This window comes from Thrips palmi, unplaced genomic scaffold (genome assembly GCF_012932325.1).
Source record: "Thrips palmi isolate BJ-2018 unplaced genomic scaffold, TpBJ-2018v1 HiC_scaffold_5, whole genome shotgun sequence".
In the NCBI taxonomy this organism is placed as follows: domain Eukaryota; kingdom Metazoa; phylum Arthropoda; class Insecta; order Thysanoptera; family Thripidae; genus Thrips; species Thrips palmi.
The window spans coordinates 17529568-17551590 of NW_023144632.1; the positions used below are offsets into that span (position 1 = coordinate 17529568).

General features: G+C 54.6%; 1 protein-coding gene across 1 annotated transcript; it reads left to right on the forward strand.

Moving 5' to 3' along the window:
* The first annotated feature begins 8655 nt into the window (after positions 1 to 8655).
* On the forward strand, positions 8656 to 12108 carry LOC117651089. Its single transcript, XM_034394835.1, has 6 exons — positions 8656 to 8877; positions 9970 to 10245; positions 10522 to 10805; positions 10886 to 11055; positions 11428 to 11646; positions 11845 to 12108. Exons 1-6 carry the CDS (start codon positions 8795 to 8797, stop codon positions 12055 to 12057), a joined length of 1245 nt encoding a protein of 414 aa, XP_034250726.1. The 5' UTR covers positions 8656 to 8794; the 3' UTR covers positions 12058 to 12108.
* Positions 12109 to 22023: the final 9915 nt, after the last annotated feature.

The window sequence follows — 22023 nt, forward strand, 5'->3', positions numbered from 1 at the left end:
CGGGGAGTAGGATATCCCGCTTACACCGGCAGGGCCGCCAGGGTTGCCAACTGCGGAGGCAAATAGCTGCAGTGCGCATCATCCGGTGGTGCGGTCGGTACCGCTACACGCACTCTGCAGCCAGTTGGAGTGGAGTGTTTCGCGGAAAGGGCAGTTGAACTCCAATCTGGTGGCGGCTCTCTCTCCCTCTCTCTCAAAGAAACACACACACACACCTACACACACACACACACACGGTGCTGCAAAAGCGATGAAACCTGTTATCGCCTTTCTATTGGCGGCAAAATCTGGAGTCCACCATTTACGTACTCCACAATTACTGGCGCGGACTAGTCATTCTGCAAACACTTGCACGTGTGGGACTTTGCAGTCTTCACACTTCAAGTGTGAAAAAGCTCACCACAGAGAACCCTATCTCTCAGCATGGTGCAAAACGTGGAGAACTACACACTTTTGAAGTGTGCGGAGCATCTGCACTTCCCAGTGTGGAGACGGCAAATTCCCTCGCGACCTCCACATTTCTAGTGTGGGGAATTCCCCACTGGTTTCACAGTGTGTTGTCTCGGCGAGGCGCCGCGTCGGGAAGACAGAGAGCGCCATCGCCGCGGTCCTCTGCCCCAAACAAAAACAAGACGCGCCGAAAAATGACGAGGGCCATGCGTCATAACGCAAAGCGACAGTAGCGCCGCCACGCCGCTGGGCGCCGTGCCAGCCAGACGATTCAATTGGCCACGCCGTGTGTGTGTGTGTGTGTGTGTGTGTGTGTCTGTGTGTGTCTGTGTGTGTTGTGTGTGTGTCTGTGGGTGGGTTTCTGTCTGTGTGGGTTTCCGAGTAGTTAATTCAATCGAGGGGCATCATTTTCACCCGCAGTTGGCCGTTTATGACACGATAAATCGGCACGCAACGCGCGGGCGTCAGTGCCTGAGTGTGCGTGCGTGAGTGTGTGTCTGTGTGTGTGCATGTGTGTGTGTGTGTGTGTGCTTTCGGCTCGAGGTCTGCTGCTGCCTGTGCGCGGAGTCGTAAGAATTAAGTTACCTCTTACACACACCACACACACACACACACACACACACACACCTGCTACACGTACACAAACACACACACACACTCAGACGCACACACACACACACACACTTCTTCACACACACACGCACCTGCACTCGGCCCAGGTGCGTGTGAGGAAAAGGCCGCGGAATGGGTTCCGTTTGCGGCGGGGCTTAACGACGCGCTCATAGCGCCGTTACGCCGGGCGGGGCCACGCGGCCGTTAGGGGTCTTTACTTTACGGCGACTCGGCCGCGTAACGGCTCAGCCTCCCAACCTTGTCAACATGACGACGTCTGTCGTCCTTGTCTCTTGTTCTTGTTTTCGTTCTTTTCGCGAAAGGAAACACAAACAACAACACAAACAAAAACAACAGCTAGCAGTGAGTCAATCCCGAGCGACCTAGGGGGTTGGCACTTTTCTCCGCGTCGCTGCCGCCGCCCCGCACGGAATGTTAGTTTGCTGGATAGTCGCGGCTGAAATAATTCTCCGCACGACGAGCGTGGCGAAGAGGCGCTGCGGCTCAAACTTTGCTCCTCTTGCACAATGTGCGGAAAAGTGAAAACCACCAGAGAGGGGGGAGAGAGGGAGGAGAGAGAGAGAGAGAGAGAGAGAGACGAGATGTGGTGGCATGAGGGCGAGGGAATTTGGGGGAAGGGTGAAGGGTGGATGAGGAGGGGGGAGGGTGGGCGGTCAGAGGAGGAAGGGAGGGGGTGTATCATCAAAGACCGAGGTTCGCGGTGGAATGAGCTCCTTCCAGCCCCCCGCGAGCCTGCACTACAAGCGCCCCCCACCCTTCCCGCCTCCCCCCTTTGTCTTAGAGGGGCCCGGATACATCGCTCGGACGAGGCAGGCTTGAGGAGGGGGCGGGGAGGTTCACTGGGGAGGAAGCGGGGCATAAATTCCACGCCCCCCCCCTCCCCCTCTTCCCCCTCCGCCACGCAGACAGCACTAAAAGGGGCACAAATCGTGTCGACAGGCGTCAAGGCGCGTTGTTGCGCTGGCCACGGCCACTGCACTGTACTGTACGGCTGTGCCGCCGCTGCGAGTACCCCACCGTAAAGTGGGGCCCTTCTAATTTGACTGGGGCCTGGGTGCCGTCTGTGCACCGTGCGGGCGGGAGCGTGCCGTCTGTGCACCGTGCCGGGTTGATGCCGTGGACAGTTAACTCCAAACAGGTTACCAGCTGGACTCGAATCAAAACACACTAGGAGTGTCACACGCCTCACCAGGTCTAGCTTCGGTACAAACTACTTCGCAATTTACGAACCGATTAACGAACCATTCAGTATGACAAACTGAACAGTTTTAACCTTGCCGTAAGGTTTTCGGCGAGCACTAACGGCTGCAGTTTCGATCCCTCGAATCGACGTTAGATCGACTACGACATCGATTATCGATTCAGAGATATTTGCTGGAGCACCCCAGCCCCAGCCCAGGACCGTTTCCGGCCTCGAGTCCTGGATAAATCTTCGTGAGATCGCGGGGCGGCTAGCATTCCGGCGGGTCAGAGGGGCCCCAGGCCGCGGGGCGGGCGGGGAGCACCGCCGCCTCCCGCGCGGTCAAGAAGAGCGCGGGGCAGGGGCGCCGCGGGCACGCTGTGTCTCTCTCGCACTCATGGGGCGTTCCCAATGGGTGCGAGAGAGACGGACCCTCAGTCTGCGGGACGGCTGAGGGGCCGCGGCTCCCCGACGGGCGCCTCGCCCGGGGCGAACGGCACCGCGGAGGCCGCGGCCACGGAGGGCCCCGCGCGGCCGATGCCTCCACGCCGTGGTCCGCTCCGCATGCCCCGAGGGCGGCCCGCCCTCTACCCCGTCTGCCAATCGCCAATCCAGACGCAGAGGCCCAACCCGTACGTCCGTCTCCGGTGCCCTGGATTCGGACGAGCTATCCGATAACACGCCCCCACTGGCCGCTATGCCCGCGGGGGGCACTCCGCCACGGCCTCCGCCACGGACAACGCCGCGCCCTACAGCACGGCCTCCACACGGGGTATGGCGTGGCCACGGGCACCACACGGCCTCTAACACGACACACGCGCAATTCTGACGCGAAATGAACCGTCGCTCTGTCTCTCTCGCGCCCACACGGAACGCCCCATGTGTGCGAGAGAGACAGACGCCCCATTCGGGATATCAGTCTGCTGCGCTGCCCCTGTGCCCCCGGGGCGCACCGACCGCAGCACAGCAGCCCTCCACCTCCCCCCCCCTCTCTCTCTCTCTCTCTCTCTCTGCCTCTCCCGCTGTTGTCCATCTCTCCCTCTCGCTCCCTCTCACGTGGCCGCCGGCCTCCCTGCGGCGCTCCATCTCGCCCGTCTTCGCCCAATTTCACGGCGACTCATCCATCAATCCGGCCAGTCCAGCTCCAGCCCAGGTTCCAGTCCAGGGCGGGGCAAGGGCCAAGTCCGAGGTGGGGCAGCGCAGGTGCAGGCCTGAAGCAGCGAAGCACGCTGGAGGCGCTGGAGGCGCTGGAGGCGCCACTCACCGGCAGTGGAGCCACCTCGGCTGGAGCTTACTGGAGCCTCTAGCCGCCACTGAGCCGCCGCTGGGGCCACGCGGGGAGGGTCACTGCCTACTTTGGCCGTTGACAGTGAAACCAAGTGTGGACCACACCGCACACCACACTTGAAATGCGGAGGTGTGGAGTTTGCAGTCTCCACACTTGGAAGTGCAGGGTTTACAGTCCCCACAGTTCAAGTGTCGAGTTCCTACACGTTCGCACCGTGCCCAGAGCGAGAGGCTGTGAGCAGGGGGCGGCAACGGCCTAGGAAGCGCGTGAAGCCATGCGCGAGGGAGGTGCAAGGGTTACTTATTTTGCTTCGATTGGAAGATCTAGCCCATTGATTTCAAAACGCTTTGCGCAGATCAAAAGAGCACAAAATTTAAGGTGCATTAGACCTAGTAGACTGCCCGATACTTCCAAATTCAACCGAACACAAGGGCGGAATCATTTACATCAACATGGCGCATTCGAGTTTTCCCTGAATTTTACGATTTCTCGTGTTTTTCGGTGTTTTCACTGCACCTTAACATAAAGTCAGGGGGGAGTTTCGAGAAAAGCAATCAGCCTAAGAAAAGCAATCAGCCTAATGCACCCTAAATTTCAAGCCCTTTCCATCGGTGCAAAGCGCTTTGAAAAACACTGTCTAGTTTTCATGATCTCGAACAAGTGCGCAACCTCTGCACTGACGGCGCGAGCATCGCTTCACGCTCTCCCTAGGCCGTTGCCACCCCCTGCTGTGAGCTACTTCACACAGTGTGGAGACCGCACATGTCCAGTAGAGAATCACTCCGCGCCTGGAAGTGTGGAGTCCTCCACACTTGGTTTCACACCACAGTGACGTCGCTCAGGTGCAGCCTGTTCCGTGATTTGCGGACGGCGCGAAGCGCGTGCGGACGGGACCGCCGCCGCCAGCCTTGCACGCGCCGCCCGCCCCCCTGGCAGGCAGTTAGTTGACACCTCCCCGATGACACATCGCCGTCACCGCGAGAGCCTCTTGCTGACGCGGCGCGCGCCCTGCTCGTCCTCCTCCGGGTGAATGCAGCAGCCACGTGCACACACACACACACACACACACACACACTAATGCATACGACACACACACAGACACCCTTACACACACCTATGCATGCAACACACACACACACACACACGACGTGGGCGCAGGCGCTGCGCGCGGATTTGTGAGCGGGGCGGCCGATCAATCATCGCGGTGAGGGATGGCGGCGGTACATCCGCGTGCAGCAGCGGCAGCACAGCGCTCAATGCAGCCTCGCCTCGCGCCGCCCTCAAAGAAAAAGAGGGAAGCCTCGCCTCTCTTTTTTCTTGATACGCAAAGCGCCGTCGCGCCCAGGCCTGGCCTGCCAACCTATTCAAACTTTGCGGGGGAGGCGGCCGCCCGAGACTTCGGGGCCGATGGCGCGGTGCAGGACCCCAACAGCAGACCGATTCCGAGAGTCGTTTTCGTCGCTCTGTCTCTGTCGCACTCACGGAGCGTCCCGTAAAGGTGCGAGAGGGACGGAGCGACGAAAACGGAATCGGTCTGCCGCCGAAGCCGAGGCTAGCAATATCGCGACGGCCAGTAGTGCCACGTCGGCGTTCTGCTGACGGCCTATTCCGAGTTTCACTTTCGTCGCGCTGTCTCTCTCGCACTCACGTGGCGCCCCGTATGGATGCGAGAGAGGCAGGGCGTGGCGGCGTCGGCCGGGTCCACATGCAGCCGGGCGGGGCCGCGCCGCCACGCCCTGCCTCTCTCGCACTCACGTGGCGCCCCGTATGGATGCGAGAGAGGCAGGGCGTGGCGGCGTCGGCCGGGTCCACATGCAGCCGGGCGGGGCCGCGCCGCCACGCCCTGCCTCTCTCGCACTCACGTGGCGCCCCGTATGGATGCGAGAGAGGCAGGGCGTGGCGGCGTCGGCCGGGTCCACATGCAGCCGGGCGGGGCCGCGCCGCCACGCCCTGCCTCTCTCGCACTCACGTGGCGCCCCGTATGGATGCGAGAGAGGCAGGGCGTGGCGGCGTCGGCCGGGTCCACATGCAGCCGGGCGGGGCCGCGCCGCCTGGTGGCCGCTGGTTGGCTTGCTGTCTGGTGGACCGGGATGAAATGTTTATTCAACGCATGGCGCCGTGCCTTGCCGTGCCTTGCCGCAGCGTGCCGCATGGCCCAGCAGCTTGCTTGGCGCCGCGCTGTCCGCCCTGATGTAGCGCCTGGGCACTGTCGGGGAGGGCCGGGGCCGCCGGGGCCCAGGCCGAGGGCTGAGGGCTGCGGGGGCGCAGCCCTTGGCCAGCCCTTGGACCAGCACACTGCTTCCGAGAGTCGTTCTCGTCGCTCCGTCTCCCTCGCACCCGTGCGGGACGCCCCATGAGTGCGAGAGAGGCAGAGCGACGAAAACGACTCTCGGAATCAGTCTGCTGGGCCGGCGCGTCCCCCGGGCCCTTCCACTGTGCCGCCCTTCCGCCCCTCCGAAACACAACGAGGCCCGCATGATTAAGGCCACTGGAATTCGTCACTGTTTACCGCGTATGCAGGGCAGGCCGGGCAATGCGGACACGGTCGCGGGTAAGGTGTGCTCCGCTTCCGCACTGTCAGTCCTCGAACTCCTCGAATTGGACGTCATTTTCGCTAGAATGTAAAGTTTTGCACCTTCGTTACGGATGCAAACACAAGTGCTGGAACCCCTAAGTTGGACTTGAACCTGTTTGAACACGGTGTGACAATCTTTGGAATGTTGACCCACTTGCAAACGAATGTGAAATCCTGACTAAACGGCCACGACGTTGCAACAAACATGACATCGTATTCAAACAAACGGGGCAAAATCCACGTTTCAACTAATATGACGTCATGACGTCTAACAGTGTCACTGTCCACTCTGATCGGCTGTGGACAGCGCGTCCAGGGCCCTGCCTCTCTCGCTGCCCCAGAGGACGCCTCACACGTGAGCTACGAAGCTTAGTGTTCGCAGGCAGCCCGCGCGTCGCAGGGCACGCGCGTGTGTGCCACGCCGATCGTGCGGACACATCACGGACGCGCATAATGCGAAGTAACTTGCAGTGTGTGGGAGGCGCGACGCTGTCCGCGAGAGGGTGACCAGTGTGACCAGAAGGACAAAATTTAAAGCTCGTCTGCCACGAGGTATCCCTCATGATTGCGTCAGAGGGTAGAGCGATGTGCATTTACCAAAATTCATGGATCCCACTGGGAAAACTAGGGCATTATGACATAGCGTCTTTTGTGAAGGGCACATCCTGCTACGTAACCACAGTGAGAGTACATACAATGTTGCTCTCCTAAAACAGTCCATTTCAGCGCGATGTCAACACATTGTAAGAGGCCAGTTACTGTGCTACGCACATCAATAAAATTTTAAGCTGAAATCTGGAAGCATTTGGATATAACTTTTATGACATAGTATTGAAAACATGTCAGCGTTGTCCAAATTGGAACATCGAACTTGGTTTACCCGGAATTTGCTTGCAGGTCAACATGACCCGCATTTTTCATTCGTGATAAGATACCGAGATTAATCGTGCACATGTGTGCATGGCATGGATAAAATAACACACTGAATGAACGAATCGACGTGTCCCTTGCAAAAATGGCGCATCTGCACAGCACCCACAAACAAAGGGAGATCTGTTGAGCCACAAACAAACGATGCATGTCTTTCAAGACAAATTTTCTTCCTTTTTTGCGGACTGACCATTGAACCTCTAACGGCAGACGTGGTGGGAACACTCCCCAAAGTGATCGTTCGCAGGAAATCTAGAGCACTAGCCATGATGGCGCAGCGGTCGCAGGTGTTCACGAAGCTCCTCCGAAATCTTGCAGCGACAGTGTTCGATTTGTCAATGTCATCATGGCTTATTTCGATCTACGACTCCCGAATACGTGTGGTACGAACGGCTGTCAAACCAAGTCGACACCTCCTAGGAACAAGCGGCTATCTTCCAGGAGCTTCCAGACACTCGGCTATCTCTCAGTAGCTTCCAGACACTCGGCTATCTTTCAATAGCGTCCAGACACTCGGCTATCTTCCTGAGCGCTTCGGAGACTCGGCAAACTGACTTCTGCGGAGAGGTTAGGGTTGTCCTTTCGATAGCGTTTTTCTTTGTTACACTTATCAAGACATGCTCACGCCATGATTTTAATCTACTCTGACAAAATTTTGACACATTTGGTTAGGTCCCGGTGAGGGCATTTCAACTGGTTTAAAATATATACGCACCCAAACTCGGGAAGTGGGAAAAGCAGTTAGCCGAGTCTCCGAAGCGCTCAGAAAGATAGCCGAGTGTCTGGACGCTATTGGAAGATAGCCGAGTGTCTGAAAGCTACTGCGAGATAGCCGAGTGTCTGGAAGCTCTCGGAAGATAGCCGCTTGTTCCTAGGAGGTGTCGAAGTGTAGTTTAAGGTTTCAGGTTGGACGCTCAACGAACGGCTCTGTCAAGCATGAGCCTCTCACTGTTACTTAGTGAGGTGCACGCACCCTTCTCTCCTGCATCGCCTCACAGCGAGGGGGCAGCCACTTGAAATTTTTTGTACACGGGATTCTTCTAAGGCAGGGATTTCGCCGAGATTTAGCAAGATTTCGCAGGACTTCGCGTCGAAACTATGCCAGATTTCGCGAGAATTCGGTGGGATTTCGCGAGATTTCACTAGTTCTTGATGGGATTTCGCAAGATTTTTTTATAACATTTCGAAGGGAGATATTTCTACCGATTTCACGCAAGATTTCGGCCAATCAAGTGTTCGCGAGTAGTTGCCCCCTTGCCCCATAGTGGCAGCTTGCAAGCCTTGCAGTCGCGTGGCGTCGGACGGTATCAGTGCATCTGCTCTCTCTTAGTGCAACAGTACGGGATTCGCACCTGGTTCCCAGGCCCAAAGTTGGCAAATCAGTCATCTTGAAGGGTCAAATGCTGACATGCTGCACGTTTCGGCGTTGAGAGGTAACACCTGCAGAAAGGTGCTGCGCCCACTCTTGAGGTGAGTGGCATGACGGCCGGCCCAGTGGATCGAGGCCGTGGACTCGCGTGAGATAAGGCCTGACGCCGGGTGAACGCACGAGCGGCGGCTGCAGAGAGACGCGGGTCTTAATCTCTGCTCCGCTGTACTCCCCCTCCCATTGCCCCGAGAAGGCGTCAGAGGCTGGTCGCGCGCGTAGTCAGTTCGCACTAGGTGCCGGGCCCCCGCAGGTAGCTGGTTGCAGGGACTCTTCTCAAGGTGCACTCGACGACGACCACGACCGCCCAATATGACGGAAACGGCCCTCCCGGTGCCGCACATGCAGGCCCTGCTGGAGGACATCGCCAAGCGGAAGGGCTTCCGGAAGCCGAGGTAAGCAAGGACGAAGTCGTTTAGGAATTTAAATTCGTATTCGAAAACGGTGACAGTAGTGCCTGGGAATCACAGACCAACGCTGGGGAGGCGAGTCAATGATCCAAGAGCCGCCGGGGGCAATTTCAGGTGCTGCGTTTTCCTTGCACGTACAAACAGAGGGTGGTTAAATGCAATAGAAACAAGATCTCATGCCGCTCAGCATACATAACAGTTTAAACCATGACTCAAGATTATTCCCTTAAATATTCTAGAAAGTGTTTACCACTTAAGTCGTCTTTGTAGAAAAAAATAGTGAGATATGGCGCCTTTGCTGACGTCATCTTTATGCCGAAAAAACCCACTCCAGATGAAGCGGTGCAACTCTGTACCGTGCAAGATTGGTTCACTATCTAGGCCTTCGGAGACACTAAATTTGAATTGACGTGGACAAGTCGCTGATTTGACGCAAGGTTGTTCGTTGGAAATTTAAGTCAACCATGTTGAAATTAAGCCAAAAACACTTATCGGGTTTGGAAAGAGCCGCTTATCACTGCAGAAGCACAAAATTTTTGTGTGCCACTGAAACCGAGATTATGTGCTCATAAATTGTTATCCTGCACAGCTCACTGAACCCTGAAGTATGAGCAGAACCTCAAAGTAAATTCCTGATTAAGAAAGCACTAGCTCATTACTACAAAAAATATGGCAAGCACCTTTGATATGGAATCACATCATCAGAGGGAGACGGGATTGGGGAATCGCGGCATGCAAGATAAGATACTAAGTACACCGTGCAACTGTTAGGGCCATCAGATGGGAACCTTCGTAACCAGGGCACTTGGACGCTAACATCCCATTGTTTGTGAACAGAAATTGGCAGGAAAACAAAAACATACGACAGCATGAATGTCACACTATCGTAAAGGTGACACATGACACAAGAAAGATCACGATTGCTACCTAAGTCCGATGGAAAGAAACTTCACTGACATAATAAAAAGGACGCAAATGAAACAATCTCCACACATATGATAAGCTGGAACAGAAACGAGCGATTTCAGGCTCGTCTGTGACATTGACATTTCAATCTTGCAACGCGACTGCCCACAGGTACGCGGTGTCCGCGGGCAGCCAGGCGGGTGACAACTACCTGGGCGTGCTCTACCGTGTGGTGGTGACTGAGGACGGCGAAGACGAGCCCGGCCTGCGCCTTATCTTCAAAGCCATGCCCCCAAGCGCCACCAGACGGAAGCAGATGCGGCTGCCCGTCTGCTTTGACAGAGAGATCTTCATGTACCGCGAGGTACTGCCCGCCTTCGCTCGCTTCCTGGCCGACAAGGGCGTGGACGACGTGCACGAGCCCGGGCTCTTCCCCAACACGGCCAGGTGAGGGCATGCTTCAACCAGTGAACACTGAGACAATGTGTGGAGAACTCCAAGAGATGGGAGCTCTGTGAGTTCCAAGTCCACAGGGCCATGTAAGACGAATCCCTCCGCCACCCTACACGGTGAAAACGGTTCCTGGTTTTCCCAGGAACCCCCTGGAAATCGCCTATGTCTTCGCCATAGGGCTCCTGGGAAAACCAGGTACCGTTTTTACCGTGTAGGAGGTGTGGAGTTCCCCACTCTTGGTTTGACAGTGCCCCTACATTTTGGGCACAGGTTCCACGAGGCGTCCGCGAGCGGCGAGGACGGCCAGGACACCCTGGTGCTAGAGGACATGCGGCCACTGGGCTTCACGATGCACGACAGGCGCGTGGGCCTGGACGAGCATCACGTCCGCCCCGTCTTCAAGGCGCTGGCCTTCCTGCACGCCACCAGCATGGCCATGGAGGCGCAGCGGCCGCAGGAGTTCGCCAAGCTCCGCGACCAATTTACCGAGAACCTGTTAACGCCACAACACCCCGCCATGGCGCATCTCGGCAAAATCCTGAGCCCTACGTACGGTACGTGGTGTTGCGCGTGGACCTGTGCTGAACCTGTGAGGGACAAATTGATTGGGTCACTGATTGCGGTGTGTGCGCAGAGTTCATCAAGGACAAGCACCCGGCGGGCAGTGAGGTGCACGCCAAGGTCAAGGCCTTCATCGACTCCAGCCTCAGCACCATGGAACACCTGGTATCCAAAACTGCGAAGGGCAGCGCAATCTCGCACGGTGACAGCTGGACCAACAACATCCTCTTCAAGTACAAGAAGGTGGGGGCACTACCGAACCAAATGCGGAGAACTCTTTTCGTGGCGCAAATAGTCCACACTTGGATGAGTAGAGTTTGCAGTACCCACTCATTAATTGTGAGGTAGCTCACAGAGCCCATATCTCTTGGCATGCTGCAAACGTAAAGCACTCTACACTTGAACTTTGGAGACTCCAAACTCCGCCCTTCAAGTGTGGAGACTGCAAACTCTGCCTTTCAAGTGTGGAGACTGCAAACTCTTCACATTCAAGGACGAAGACTGCATATTCCGCTCTACAGAATTTCAAAAGTGGAGTTAACTTTACTTGGTTTCACATTGTGTCGGTCTATGTTCACCCGTGTCTACATGCTTTCAACCCTCCGTCGTTTGCAGCCTGGCGTCGTGGAGGACGTCTGCCTGCTGGACTTCCAGGTGGCGCGGTACGCCCCTCCGGTGCTCGACCTCGTGTATCTCATCTACTCGTGCACGGAACGGGAGTGGCGGCAGCAGCACCTCCAAGCCGTGCTCAAGGAGTACCACGACAAGCTCAGCGACACCCTACGTCGCCTGGGCAGCGACCCCGAAGAGCTTTACTCCTGGGAAACATTTCAGGTAGGTAGGGCTTAGAAAAGCATAAGGTTTTAGACAAAGTGCATGAACCCTGGTATCTTTGGGAAAAAATTGCCGAACAAGGTGTCACAACATTTTATTTTACCACAAGGAAAAATTTGGTCACACGGTGCAATATATGAACAAACGGTGGGCCTTGTTTACAGTCTTGATTCGATTGCCGATAATTGTTCAATCTAGGGGCAGCTGAAGGAGCGCGGCAAATTCGGCATGGGCATGGCGCTCATGACGGTTCCTGTATTCCTGGCCGAGAAGGATGAGATCCCGGACTTGGACCAGCCTATGGAAAGCAGCACGTCCTCTTCAAGAGGCTCCAGTTCCAAGAGCGCCGCAGAGCGCAACAGAAGGATCTGTGATGTCATTGAGGACATGGTGAAGCTTGGGTGGCTGTGAATAAGACGGCGGAAATTATCATTGAATAATTAAGGAAGCGTTTTGGTCTGAGTTACTTTGATTATTTGGAGGATTCGGAGGGTTTGCTAAATGATTTGGAGTATGACAGAGTGCAACACTACACGGGCGGGCTCCTTCCCGCAGTCACATTTTTTATGAACACGCAGATAAACAAATTTGCAGTCGCTAGATGGCGTCAAGAAAATGGGCTCGTTGTTCAGAGGATTAATTAATTAAGTTTAACTACATATACCACTGCATCTTTCAGAATGTCCAGGTGCCTAAAAATAACACGAGACAAGCGCAAATAAAGCTGGTCAGAACAAAACTTCTGTACTAGTGATGTGCGAATAGCTCAGTACTGAATCGAATCAGGGGTGATTTCAAATCGACAGTCGTTTGTCTTCGAATCGGTTGCTCAGGAACGGTTGAAATTCACGCACGTAGCGCTGTTTTACATCCTGCTCTATGCCCTTCAAAACGCCAAACAAAACGGTACGCGCAACGCGCGACGCCCCTCCCCTTTGGAGCGGCCGGGGCGGGCTGGGCTGGGGCTTGGTGTCTGCTGGGGTGTGCGAATGTCTGTCTGTCTGTCTGTGTGAATGTGCCCAAGTGTATGTGTGCGTGCGGGCATTGGGGCTCTCTTCGTGGTGGGCGCGATCGGCGGGGGCTCTCTCGCGGTCCACCAACCCCCCCGCCGGCACGCAGACACAATGGCTGTCGGCACACACACACACACACACGAACACAACCACACGAACACACACACACACACACACACACACACGCACATGAACACACACACACACGCGCACACACACAAACACACACACACACACACACACACACACACACAACACACACAAACACACACACTCGCTGTGCACACATTGGGATTCGCACAATCATATATACACTCACTCACACACACACACACACACACACAAGTGCGAGGGGGTTAGCAGCCGTATGCAGCTTCCTGAGATGCTTCGGATGTGATAAAGAGACTTGTATGCAGCAGGGGGCGGAGCCGGGGTCCGGGGGAGGGGGGGGGGCAAAGGGGGAGATGGGGGGGGGATTTAGTACTGAGGTGCTGCCTGCGACTATGGACGCATTTCCCCTCCGAATGAACACATGTGAGGCGGCCAACGTTAACAGGGAGTTACGGTGTACCCACCGCCACCTGTCAGCTCGCTGCAACCCTCGCGGGACGGCGCACAATGTTTATCACACCGATTAGGCTGCACACGGCAGACAGACAGACAGACAGACAGACAGGATAGACAGACAGGGTAGACAGACAGACAAATAGACAAACAGACAGGTAGGCAGAGAGACTGATAGACCGACAAGTAGACACGAGCATCCCTACGCATCCACCCTCCCCTCCTCTCTAACACACACACCACACCCTCACGGTGGACAGGCAAAGCGGCATAGCCCGGGGGAATCCCGCACCAGTCCAACCATGTGTGCATGCAACAGAGTGCAGTTTGTTTTTCTCCAGTGGTCCGAGCAGTGGATGCATACGAGAGTTTCCCGGACTTGGAACCCGGGAAAGTGCATCCGACCGGAAATGAGGTCCGAAGCACGGTCCGATGCATCCAAACCCGGAAACCAGCAACCCAGTGGCGCTGGCTTTGGACGAGACCGTTGGCGTGCTCTGGACCGCTCCGCATTGTTCGCTACCTCAGCGCTGCAGCCTGCATGCTGGCAATGCTGGCCCGGCCGACCAGCGTTTGGGATCCATGGAAACGAAAACCGATAAGTGCGTCGCCGCAGTGTGCGTACACCGTGGGACAAAAGAATCCTGCTCTGCCCGGCCAGGTTTTCCAGTTACAGCGTCCGAACCGTCCAATGTAAAGGGTCGCAGTAAGCGGATCGATTGCGGCCCTGTGAGCGAGGTCCAATCGGGGCTCGCTGACTTAACACCCCTCCAAAGTGAACGCATAACTCATGAAAAACTGGATCCAGGGCTGAGTCGGTTTGTTTCGTCCCGCAGGTTACCACACGAACCTACGCTGAAAACTTAAGTGTGTGACCACCGTACCGTACACCTTCGAACATAAATGTATATGCTGAGTAAGTTACATACCGACGTAGTGGTCAAATCACCACGGTGGTGCACGACGTCAGTGTAATTTTCAAATAACGACCGGTCGGATGGCACTGCGAGGCGGGGGGGGGGGGGGGGGGGCGTGGCGGGGCGTGGCGGGGCGTGGCGGGCGGGCCCCAGCCAGGGAGCCACAAATCAAGCCACGACAGCCCGGTGCGCATACATGCATAGTGCACTGTAAATGTCTTACGGTGAAAGGCTGCACCAACATAATATGGTGGAGATTTTCTCCATAATACCAACGAAATTCGTCAAAATCTCTGTAAGGTATAGTGAATTCTGAATGGTATGTTACGAAGTCAGCTGCACCACCATAATATGGAACATTTTCACCATAATATGGAGAATCTTCACTGTAGAACATTTAGAGTGTGGCGGAGGACCGCGCCGTCGTCCGCCTCCGTGCACTCGGCCTCCATGGTCTACTGTCGTTGGCGCGCGCCCTCGTCCCAACAGTGTGGTGGGGCGAGTGCAGCGAGCACCGCGCGCACTGTAAGGATCTGCCTTCGCGAGTCGACGAACCAGTGCAAATAATCCAAGCCTTGTTTCATTCTCTTTACTCTCTCTCTCTCTCTCTCTCTCTCTCTCTCTCTCTCTCTCTCTCTCTCTCTCTCTCTCTCTTGAAATTGCGTGAAATTGTCATGAAGTGGCGACCAAAATTTCCAGGAGTGCATTGCGCCGGCTTGGGCTCTGTTACAACTGGGTCACACACTGCACACTCCACTCGCTTCGCGTTTCCCTCTCCGTCCACGCGGAAGCGCCTCGCGGGCGATACACCCTAAAATTGACCGCGAACCGCTCCACGCGAAACACGCAGCACGCGGCACGTCCGGAGAGCGATGTCGAAACGCTGTCACATGCAGGCGACGCCGGATCCACTTCTGCGACGCGCCTGCTGTGTTTTTGACAACGACCATAACCGAAAACAGCGCTTCGTCTCTCTGCCTCTCTTCCTCGCTCGCTACTCTGCGGGCACCCCCTGAGTGCGAGAGAGACAGAGCGATGAAAAACGCACACAACGCGCAGCGCCGAGCTGAGCACACGACTGCAGCCTTTGACCCACACTCTGAATGTTCTACGGTGAAGATTCTCCATATTATGGTGAAAATGTTCCATATTATGGTGGTGCAGCTGACCTCATAACATACCATAGAGATTTCACTGTACCTTATAGATATTTTGACAAATTTTGTTGGTATTATGGAGAAAATTCCCACCCCAGCCTTTCACCGTAAGACATTTACAGTGCAAACGCAGTGAGGTGAAGAGAGCTGTCGCACTGCAAGGCTTCTACCACCGGCAGTGTCCTGGAATGCATGGCGGCCGGCAGACTGATTCTGCGGGAAGGCCTGTCGCTCTCGCACTCGTGGGACGTCTCCAATAGGTGCGGGAGAGACAGACCGACGGCCGCACTGTGTGGCATTAGTCTGCTCACGGCGCGAAAAAAGATTCAAACGCGCGCACGTGGACTTGGCCGCGCCGCGGTCTGCGACGCACCCGTTCCCCGTCATCCCTTAACGAAGCCCTTGTCTCGTCATTACAACTCTCTCTCTCTCTCTCTCTCTCTCTCTCTCTCTCTCTCTCTCTCTCTCTCTCTCTCTCTCTCTCTCTCTCTCAGCTGAGCCCAGGCTGCAGAAAGCATTCGGAATGAATCCCAGCAGCGCGCCTCCTTAAAAAACAAGGCGAGTAAAAAAATTATACTAAATATACTAAATTATATTAAAATATTTATACGCTGTGAAAGAGGCGCGGCGCTCGGTCCGAGAAAAGGCCGCCATTTCGCGCGGAAAAAAGGAGAAACGAAACAAAATAAAACAAGACAGAAAGGATGAAGCGATGATCTCGTCGCGCCAGGCCGGCCCGGCCGAGGCGCCGAGGCCCTCGATGAGCTGCTGGGGCGCCAAGGCAGAAGCGGCGCGCCATTCACAAAGGATTCGCTTGATACAGTGCCGTGGCCATGGAACTCTCACAACGGAGGGAGAGGTCTCCCGCGAGAGCCACCGCTTAAACCATCCATTCAAAGATAAACCTCCGTGAAAGTCAATGGATGAGACGTCATTTGCAGAGTCAGGTTTGTTCGTGTTGGGGCGACTAAGAACAGACAATAATCTCACTAAAGCGAACATTGCAAGCATGTTTCGGAACAGTGGATCGATACGGTCTGCCTTAAACCCCGAGACAGATTAGCAGTAGGCGTTCCGCATGCAGCCGTGCACGACGGGTTGCCTATGCGGCGGTCGACGGGCGCTGAGGCTACCCACGATTGCGATTGCGATTAACGGCTGGACCACAAGTGATCGTCTGCCTTCCGGGCCCGCCCTGTCATGTCGGTGATTCACTAGCACGTGACGGGGCGTCCCTACTGAGAGGAGTGGTTTTCTCGGTAGCCGTGACGAAAAGCTACGGAAAATTATGTAAACAGCTTGTGGTAATTCTCCGTAGCCCCCTTGTCAATGTTCTCCGTAGGCTCTTACAGTATTTTCCGTAGGACCGCACAGTATTCTCCGTAGGACCTTACAGTGATCTCCGTAGGACTACACCGTCTTCCAGGTCCTACGGAGAATACTGTGCGGTCCTACGGAGAATACTGTGCGGCCCTACGGAGAATACTGTAAGAGCCTACGGAGAATGTTGATAAGAGGGCTACGGAGAATCCTGGCAAAAAAATTAACAGAATTTTCCGTACCTTTTTGCCACAGTGTGCGGTGGCGCGCGCGAAGCAAACCAAAAGTTGCGGAACGCTGCACAAAACGTTCCGTTGAATATTTTCAAATGTGAGTCAGTTTTCTCTCCCAACGACAAGGTGATCATTTCGCCGTCCCTGCTGGCCGCCTCCCTGCACCCAGAAAAAAGATTTCTTGAATCAAGTAAAATATATTTCTTGATTAAAAATTACTTGATTTTTAGTCTTGAATCAAGTACGCCGATTCTTGAATCAAGTGAACAACACACTTCTCCGTTTCAAGAGCATTATCGTCTCCACTCAACGATACTAAAGTCTCAACTGCAGCCCCAAGGTCAGTGATACCAACTTAGGGAACCGAAACTGATGTAAAATTAGGTTACCCCGACGGGTCTTGAACACGCACCCGTTGCTGTTAGATGCGGCAACGCTATCCACTACGCTATCGATGAGATGAGAAGAGAGCGGTCCGGCGCAGCCTCTCGGCGGACCACTCAGGGTCAGGGGTATAGTCGGCTTGCATCAACAGCAGAGGCGCCAACATCTGAACCGAAAAACGGAAGCTCACCCTGAGTGGTCCGGCAAGATGCTGCGCCGGACCGCAGTGCTCCCATGTGGTCGGTAGCGCAGTGGTTAGCGTTGCCGCTTCTGGCCCCGATGTGTGCGTGTTCAAGACCCGTCGGGGTATCCTCATTTTACAACCGTTTCGGTTTTCTAAGTTGGTATCACTGACTTTGGGGCACTGACGCCACAGTTAAGAGGCCGTGTTTCGTAGCATGGCGTTATCCCCCTTTGGAGCGAGTTCTTTCTTGAGTCTTTCTAGTCGAAGTCAGCCATCATCGAGACGTATCTGCAAGATGTCTTATCTCCCCCATTAATCATTTTTACAGCGACGGGCAAAATTGTCACATCCAGAGGATCCGTCTTTCCCGCCGGTATTTGATACCCGCAGTACATTCCCTTGCCATTCAAACGAATTGTGCGAGGGAAAACTGGTTACGCATCGCCGGGAATCGAACCCCCGCCGAACCCGTCTTACTATCCAGCCTCCAGGCACGGAACCAACTGAGCCACCGTGACAACTGAGGAGCAGGTTGTCGCAGCCTCAAAGTGTTGCGACAGCATCATAATGTCTTTCTGGAGCCGCCCCATGTGTTGGGCGCATGTTGAGGAGGGAGTATTCTTGTGGAAATATCCATATTTGGTTTTGTTTTGTCACATTGATTCTAGAAAATATTTTCTAAGAGACGCTCAAGAAAACTTTCTTGGATTAAGAATAGCTAAAGCAAGATCACAATTCAAGAACGAGACAGACGATTTTAGCCAAGTAATTTGTAAGGACCGTCAAACTTAAAATTTGCGTTGATTCAAGCTGAACTGTGTGTCAGATCAATACAAATATCCTAATAGTAAGACAGCTTTTGCATTCATTCAACTCAAGCTATTTCAAGAATATTTTTACTTCATTCAAAGCAGAAATATACTTCGACTTTTCAATGCAAAAATTTACTTGCATCAATGCAATTTTACTTGATTCAAGAAAACATTTTTCTGGGTGTGGTGGTCCGCGTCACTGCTGGCGCACTGGCAAAGGGCGCAGCAAGCCGTGTAAACGCAGGGCATTGTTTGTTTATCCCGGACCGTGGTACAAAGGGCCCAAAGCCCCGCCGCCCGGACAGTCTGTGACGTCCCAGTCCCGGCAGGTCCCACCTCTAGAGTCACCAGCTGCTGCCCGCACCGCTTTGACTTTGACGGGCACTCCCAGTTAGTATTGCACCGAGCGCCCTGCGCTCTGCACTGTACAAATGTATGACGTCACTTGATTTCAACAGAGGTAACATTACAGAAACCAGGTAAACCCAACACTTGAAAAGCGGAGGAGCGTAACATGCAGTCTCCGCACTTGGAAGTGCAGAGTTTGCAGCCTCCACACTTCGAATGTGGAGTTCTCCTCGTTTGCACCATGCCAAGAGGTCCAGTGAGCCAATCCTCACTACTTGAAGTGCGGAAACTAAAAACTGGAAACGTCCAAAACTGGAGGAAATCTCCGCTCCAGGAAGTGTCGAGTTTTCTACACTAGGTCTGACAGCATGACAAGGCCGTGGTCCTTAGATTCAAAATTTGAACTCTAACTTTACCGCTGTTTTGGCTAGCGCTTATGGTGGAACGAATTCGCTCTTCGTTTTTAAGAACAAGGACAAGGCTGTGCAGCACAACGAGCGTCGCAAGACAACGCTTCGAGGAAACAAGAGGCGTGTGCGAAGACCAGCGTGGACAGCGCAGTGTTTCGTTGCTCTGTCTCTCTCACACCCCAACGCGACGCCGCATGAGTGCGACTGAGGCAGAGCGACGAAAGCGCTTCCCGGAACAAGCCTGCACCGGGGACCGGCGGGGACATTCACATTCAAATGAAGCGTTTTTTGCGGACCCACCGAGTGGGGCGCCGGACGCAAGATGGGGTGCCAAAAGGGGCGGGTCGACGACCCACTAAACAGCACGGCACGCCGCGAGGCTACGTGGGGTTTTGAGGCTAGGAGTCCATAGTCCATCGTGAGTTCGCAATAAGAGATCGAGCGACGAAAGTACTACTCGTAACAAAGAAGCATGTACCGGTAACTAGGGGGACATTCACATTCAAATGAGACGTTATTTGCCAACACGCCGAGTGCGGCGCCGGACGCAAGAAGGGGCATCAAAAGAACCGGCGAAAGGGGCGGGTCGACGCCACCCTTAACTACACAGCACGCTGCAAGGCCACAGAGATAGAGCAGGAGGGACCCGGGACAGGTTAGAAGGCCGTCGAGGTGGCTAGGAGGGGCCGGAGATGGTCTAGAAGTGCCCGGAGGGCGGCTAGAAGGGCCCGGAGAGGGGTATGGAGGGCCCGGCGGGACGGTGCTCGCGCCTTGTCATTTCAAAAGCCGCTTTGGCTTTCGGCGCGCCCATTCAGCGTCGCAGCGCGCCTTTAGAAAAGCGAGCCAGCACATGTCTGATGTGAGCTGTGTCAAAGCCTCGTCGATCATTTCTTTGAGTGGAACCTTATCAGAGATCAAATTTGTCGCATCCGTGCAACAAGCACCTATTTCAACGTGGTATCGTCAACAACAGTCTATCTCTATGTGCTGCCATCAACAACAACCTATCTGTATGCGCTAGGGATAGGAGATAGGTTGCTGTTGATGATAGCACATAGAGATAGACTGTTGTTGAGATACAAAGTTGAGATAGGTGCTTATTGCACTTCTTCTGTACCCACAACTCAAACGAAGGTAAAGGGGAGTTGCCGATTGACCTTACCGACCGACCTCAACGCCAAGTCGCAGCTCAGTCCACGATGGCCGGGCCTGGAGCAAAGACGTGTCTTTGCTTGGCTCTACTCGTAGCGCTGTTTATTCAATCTTCAAACTCGCTCTCTCCGGACTTCAGAAACTTCCACATCCTCAAGACAACATCTGAATTCAACAATGCACCATACATGCTTGGGCTCCTTCGGCCTGCTCTTGTGCACACGGGGACACAGTCGCCTCAACTCTACGTCATTGGGACTCCACGCTGGCTCGGCCCGTTCCTGGCCGATGTGCAGGACACGGCCACAGTGCTTCTCATCGACAATTATTCAAGATCCGACGACTCACATTTCAGGTTTCTCACACCGAGTAGTGTCATAGTGTTGATTGCCGAAGACAAACCAAGTGGCCTGACAACTGCGTTCAAGGGGCTTCTTGATAAACTTTTCAGCAGAGTGGACTTGTGGACGTACCAGACAAAACACCCAGAGAAGATTTTAATGGAGATCGCAAAAATCGCTGGTAATCTGCACCCGACGCAGCTTGTCGTATTCCTGGCGGAAAAGGACAACTGTGCAAATGTGTATCGTCTATCTGGGAAAGTCGTACAACCTGTTCATGCCTTAAACAAGATGATTCCAGTGGGTCGGTGGGTGCCACCAACGGGCTGGCTCCTCGGTTCGGCGCCTCTTTTCCAGCCCTGTTACTACCAAGGCAATGAGTCATCGGCCGCTCGCATTATTAAATTGCCTACAAACAGAGGCAATCTTTATTACAATAATGGGGGGCAGTTCTTGAACATTGCAACTGGGGCGCTCAAAACCAGCCATTTCCAAACTGAATACCTCAATATCTCTTTGTTTCGAGATCGTTTCCAATCGTGTGAATTTGATGTATCTGTCCTTACACCTCCTGGACCGAACTCCCATTTGGGTCTGTTTTCAGTTACCCCTTCAAGGCTAAAGAACGTATTTGCTTGGGTTCCCCGCGGGATGGCAAGGATGGACTGCCTTGTCGACGGCGTCACGAGTGAGTTCACGAATTCACTGTGGACAGCCACTGCAAGTTCCTTGATCTTGGTGATAGCAGCATTGGTGGTCTTTGCAAGCCGATCTGCGAATTTCCTGGACGCTCTGGCCCCTCTTGTTGCACAACCCGCGTCTGAGCGAAGTGGACCCGTATGGCGTTTGATCATGGGCAGCTGGCTGCTCGTCTGCGTCGTCCTGTCGGCAGCCTACACCGGCACACTGCTGACCCAGATCCTGGCTAAATGTTCAGCGGGCAACATCAGGACGATAGACGAGGTGCTGGCTTCCAACCTCACGGTGTACATCCCACAAGGAGAGTTCCTGGTTTCATCCCCACTCTTTGCAAGTCTTCGAGAAAGCGGAAGGCTTAAGTCGTTCTTTGTGGGAGGGCCGGAAGCGGACAAGGCTATTCAAGATATAGCTGAACACAGGAATGGTGCTATGCTGCTGCCGCCCGGAATGCGCAGATTCGTTGCGCCTCCCAAGCTATCCGACAGGGAGAAGATCCACGCATTCATTACCGCTATTCAAATTGCTCACATCATATTCATAGTCAAGAAAGGCTTTCCGTATGAAGAAACTCTACGAAAAACGATATGCCGCGTTCGAGAATCGGGGCTCACGATTGAATTAGTAAATCGCTTTGAAAACATCAATGACATTCGATTGTTTCACGCCGAAAAAAGTTTCAAAGACCGTCCGGAACCTAAGCCGCTGGACTTGCACGCGCTGCGGTCCGCATTCTTGGTGCTGGGCTTCGGCCACCTACTGGCCACTGCGACTTTCATCGGGGAGATTGGCGTCTTCTATAGGCAGCGAAGGATCTCGAGCGAGCAGCCACGACGACGCCTGGCC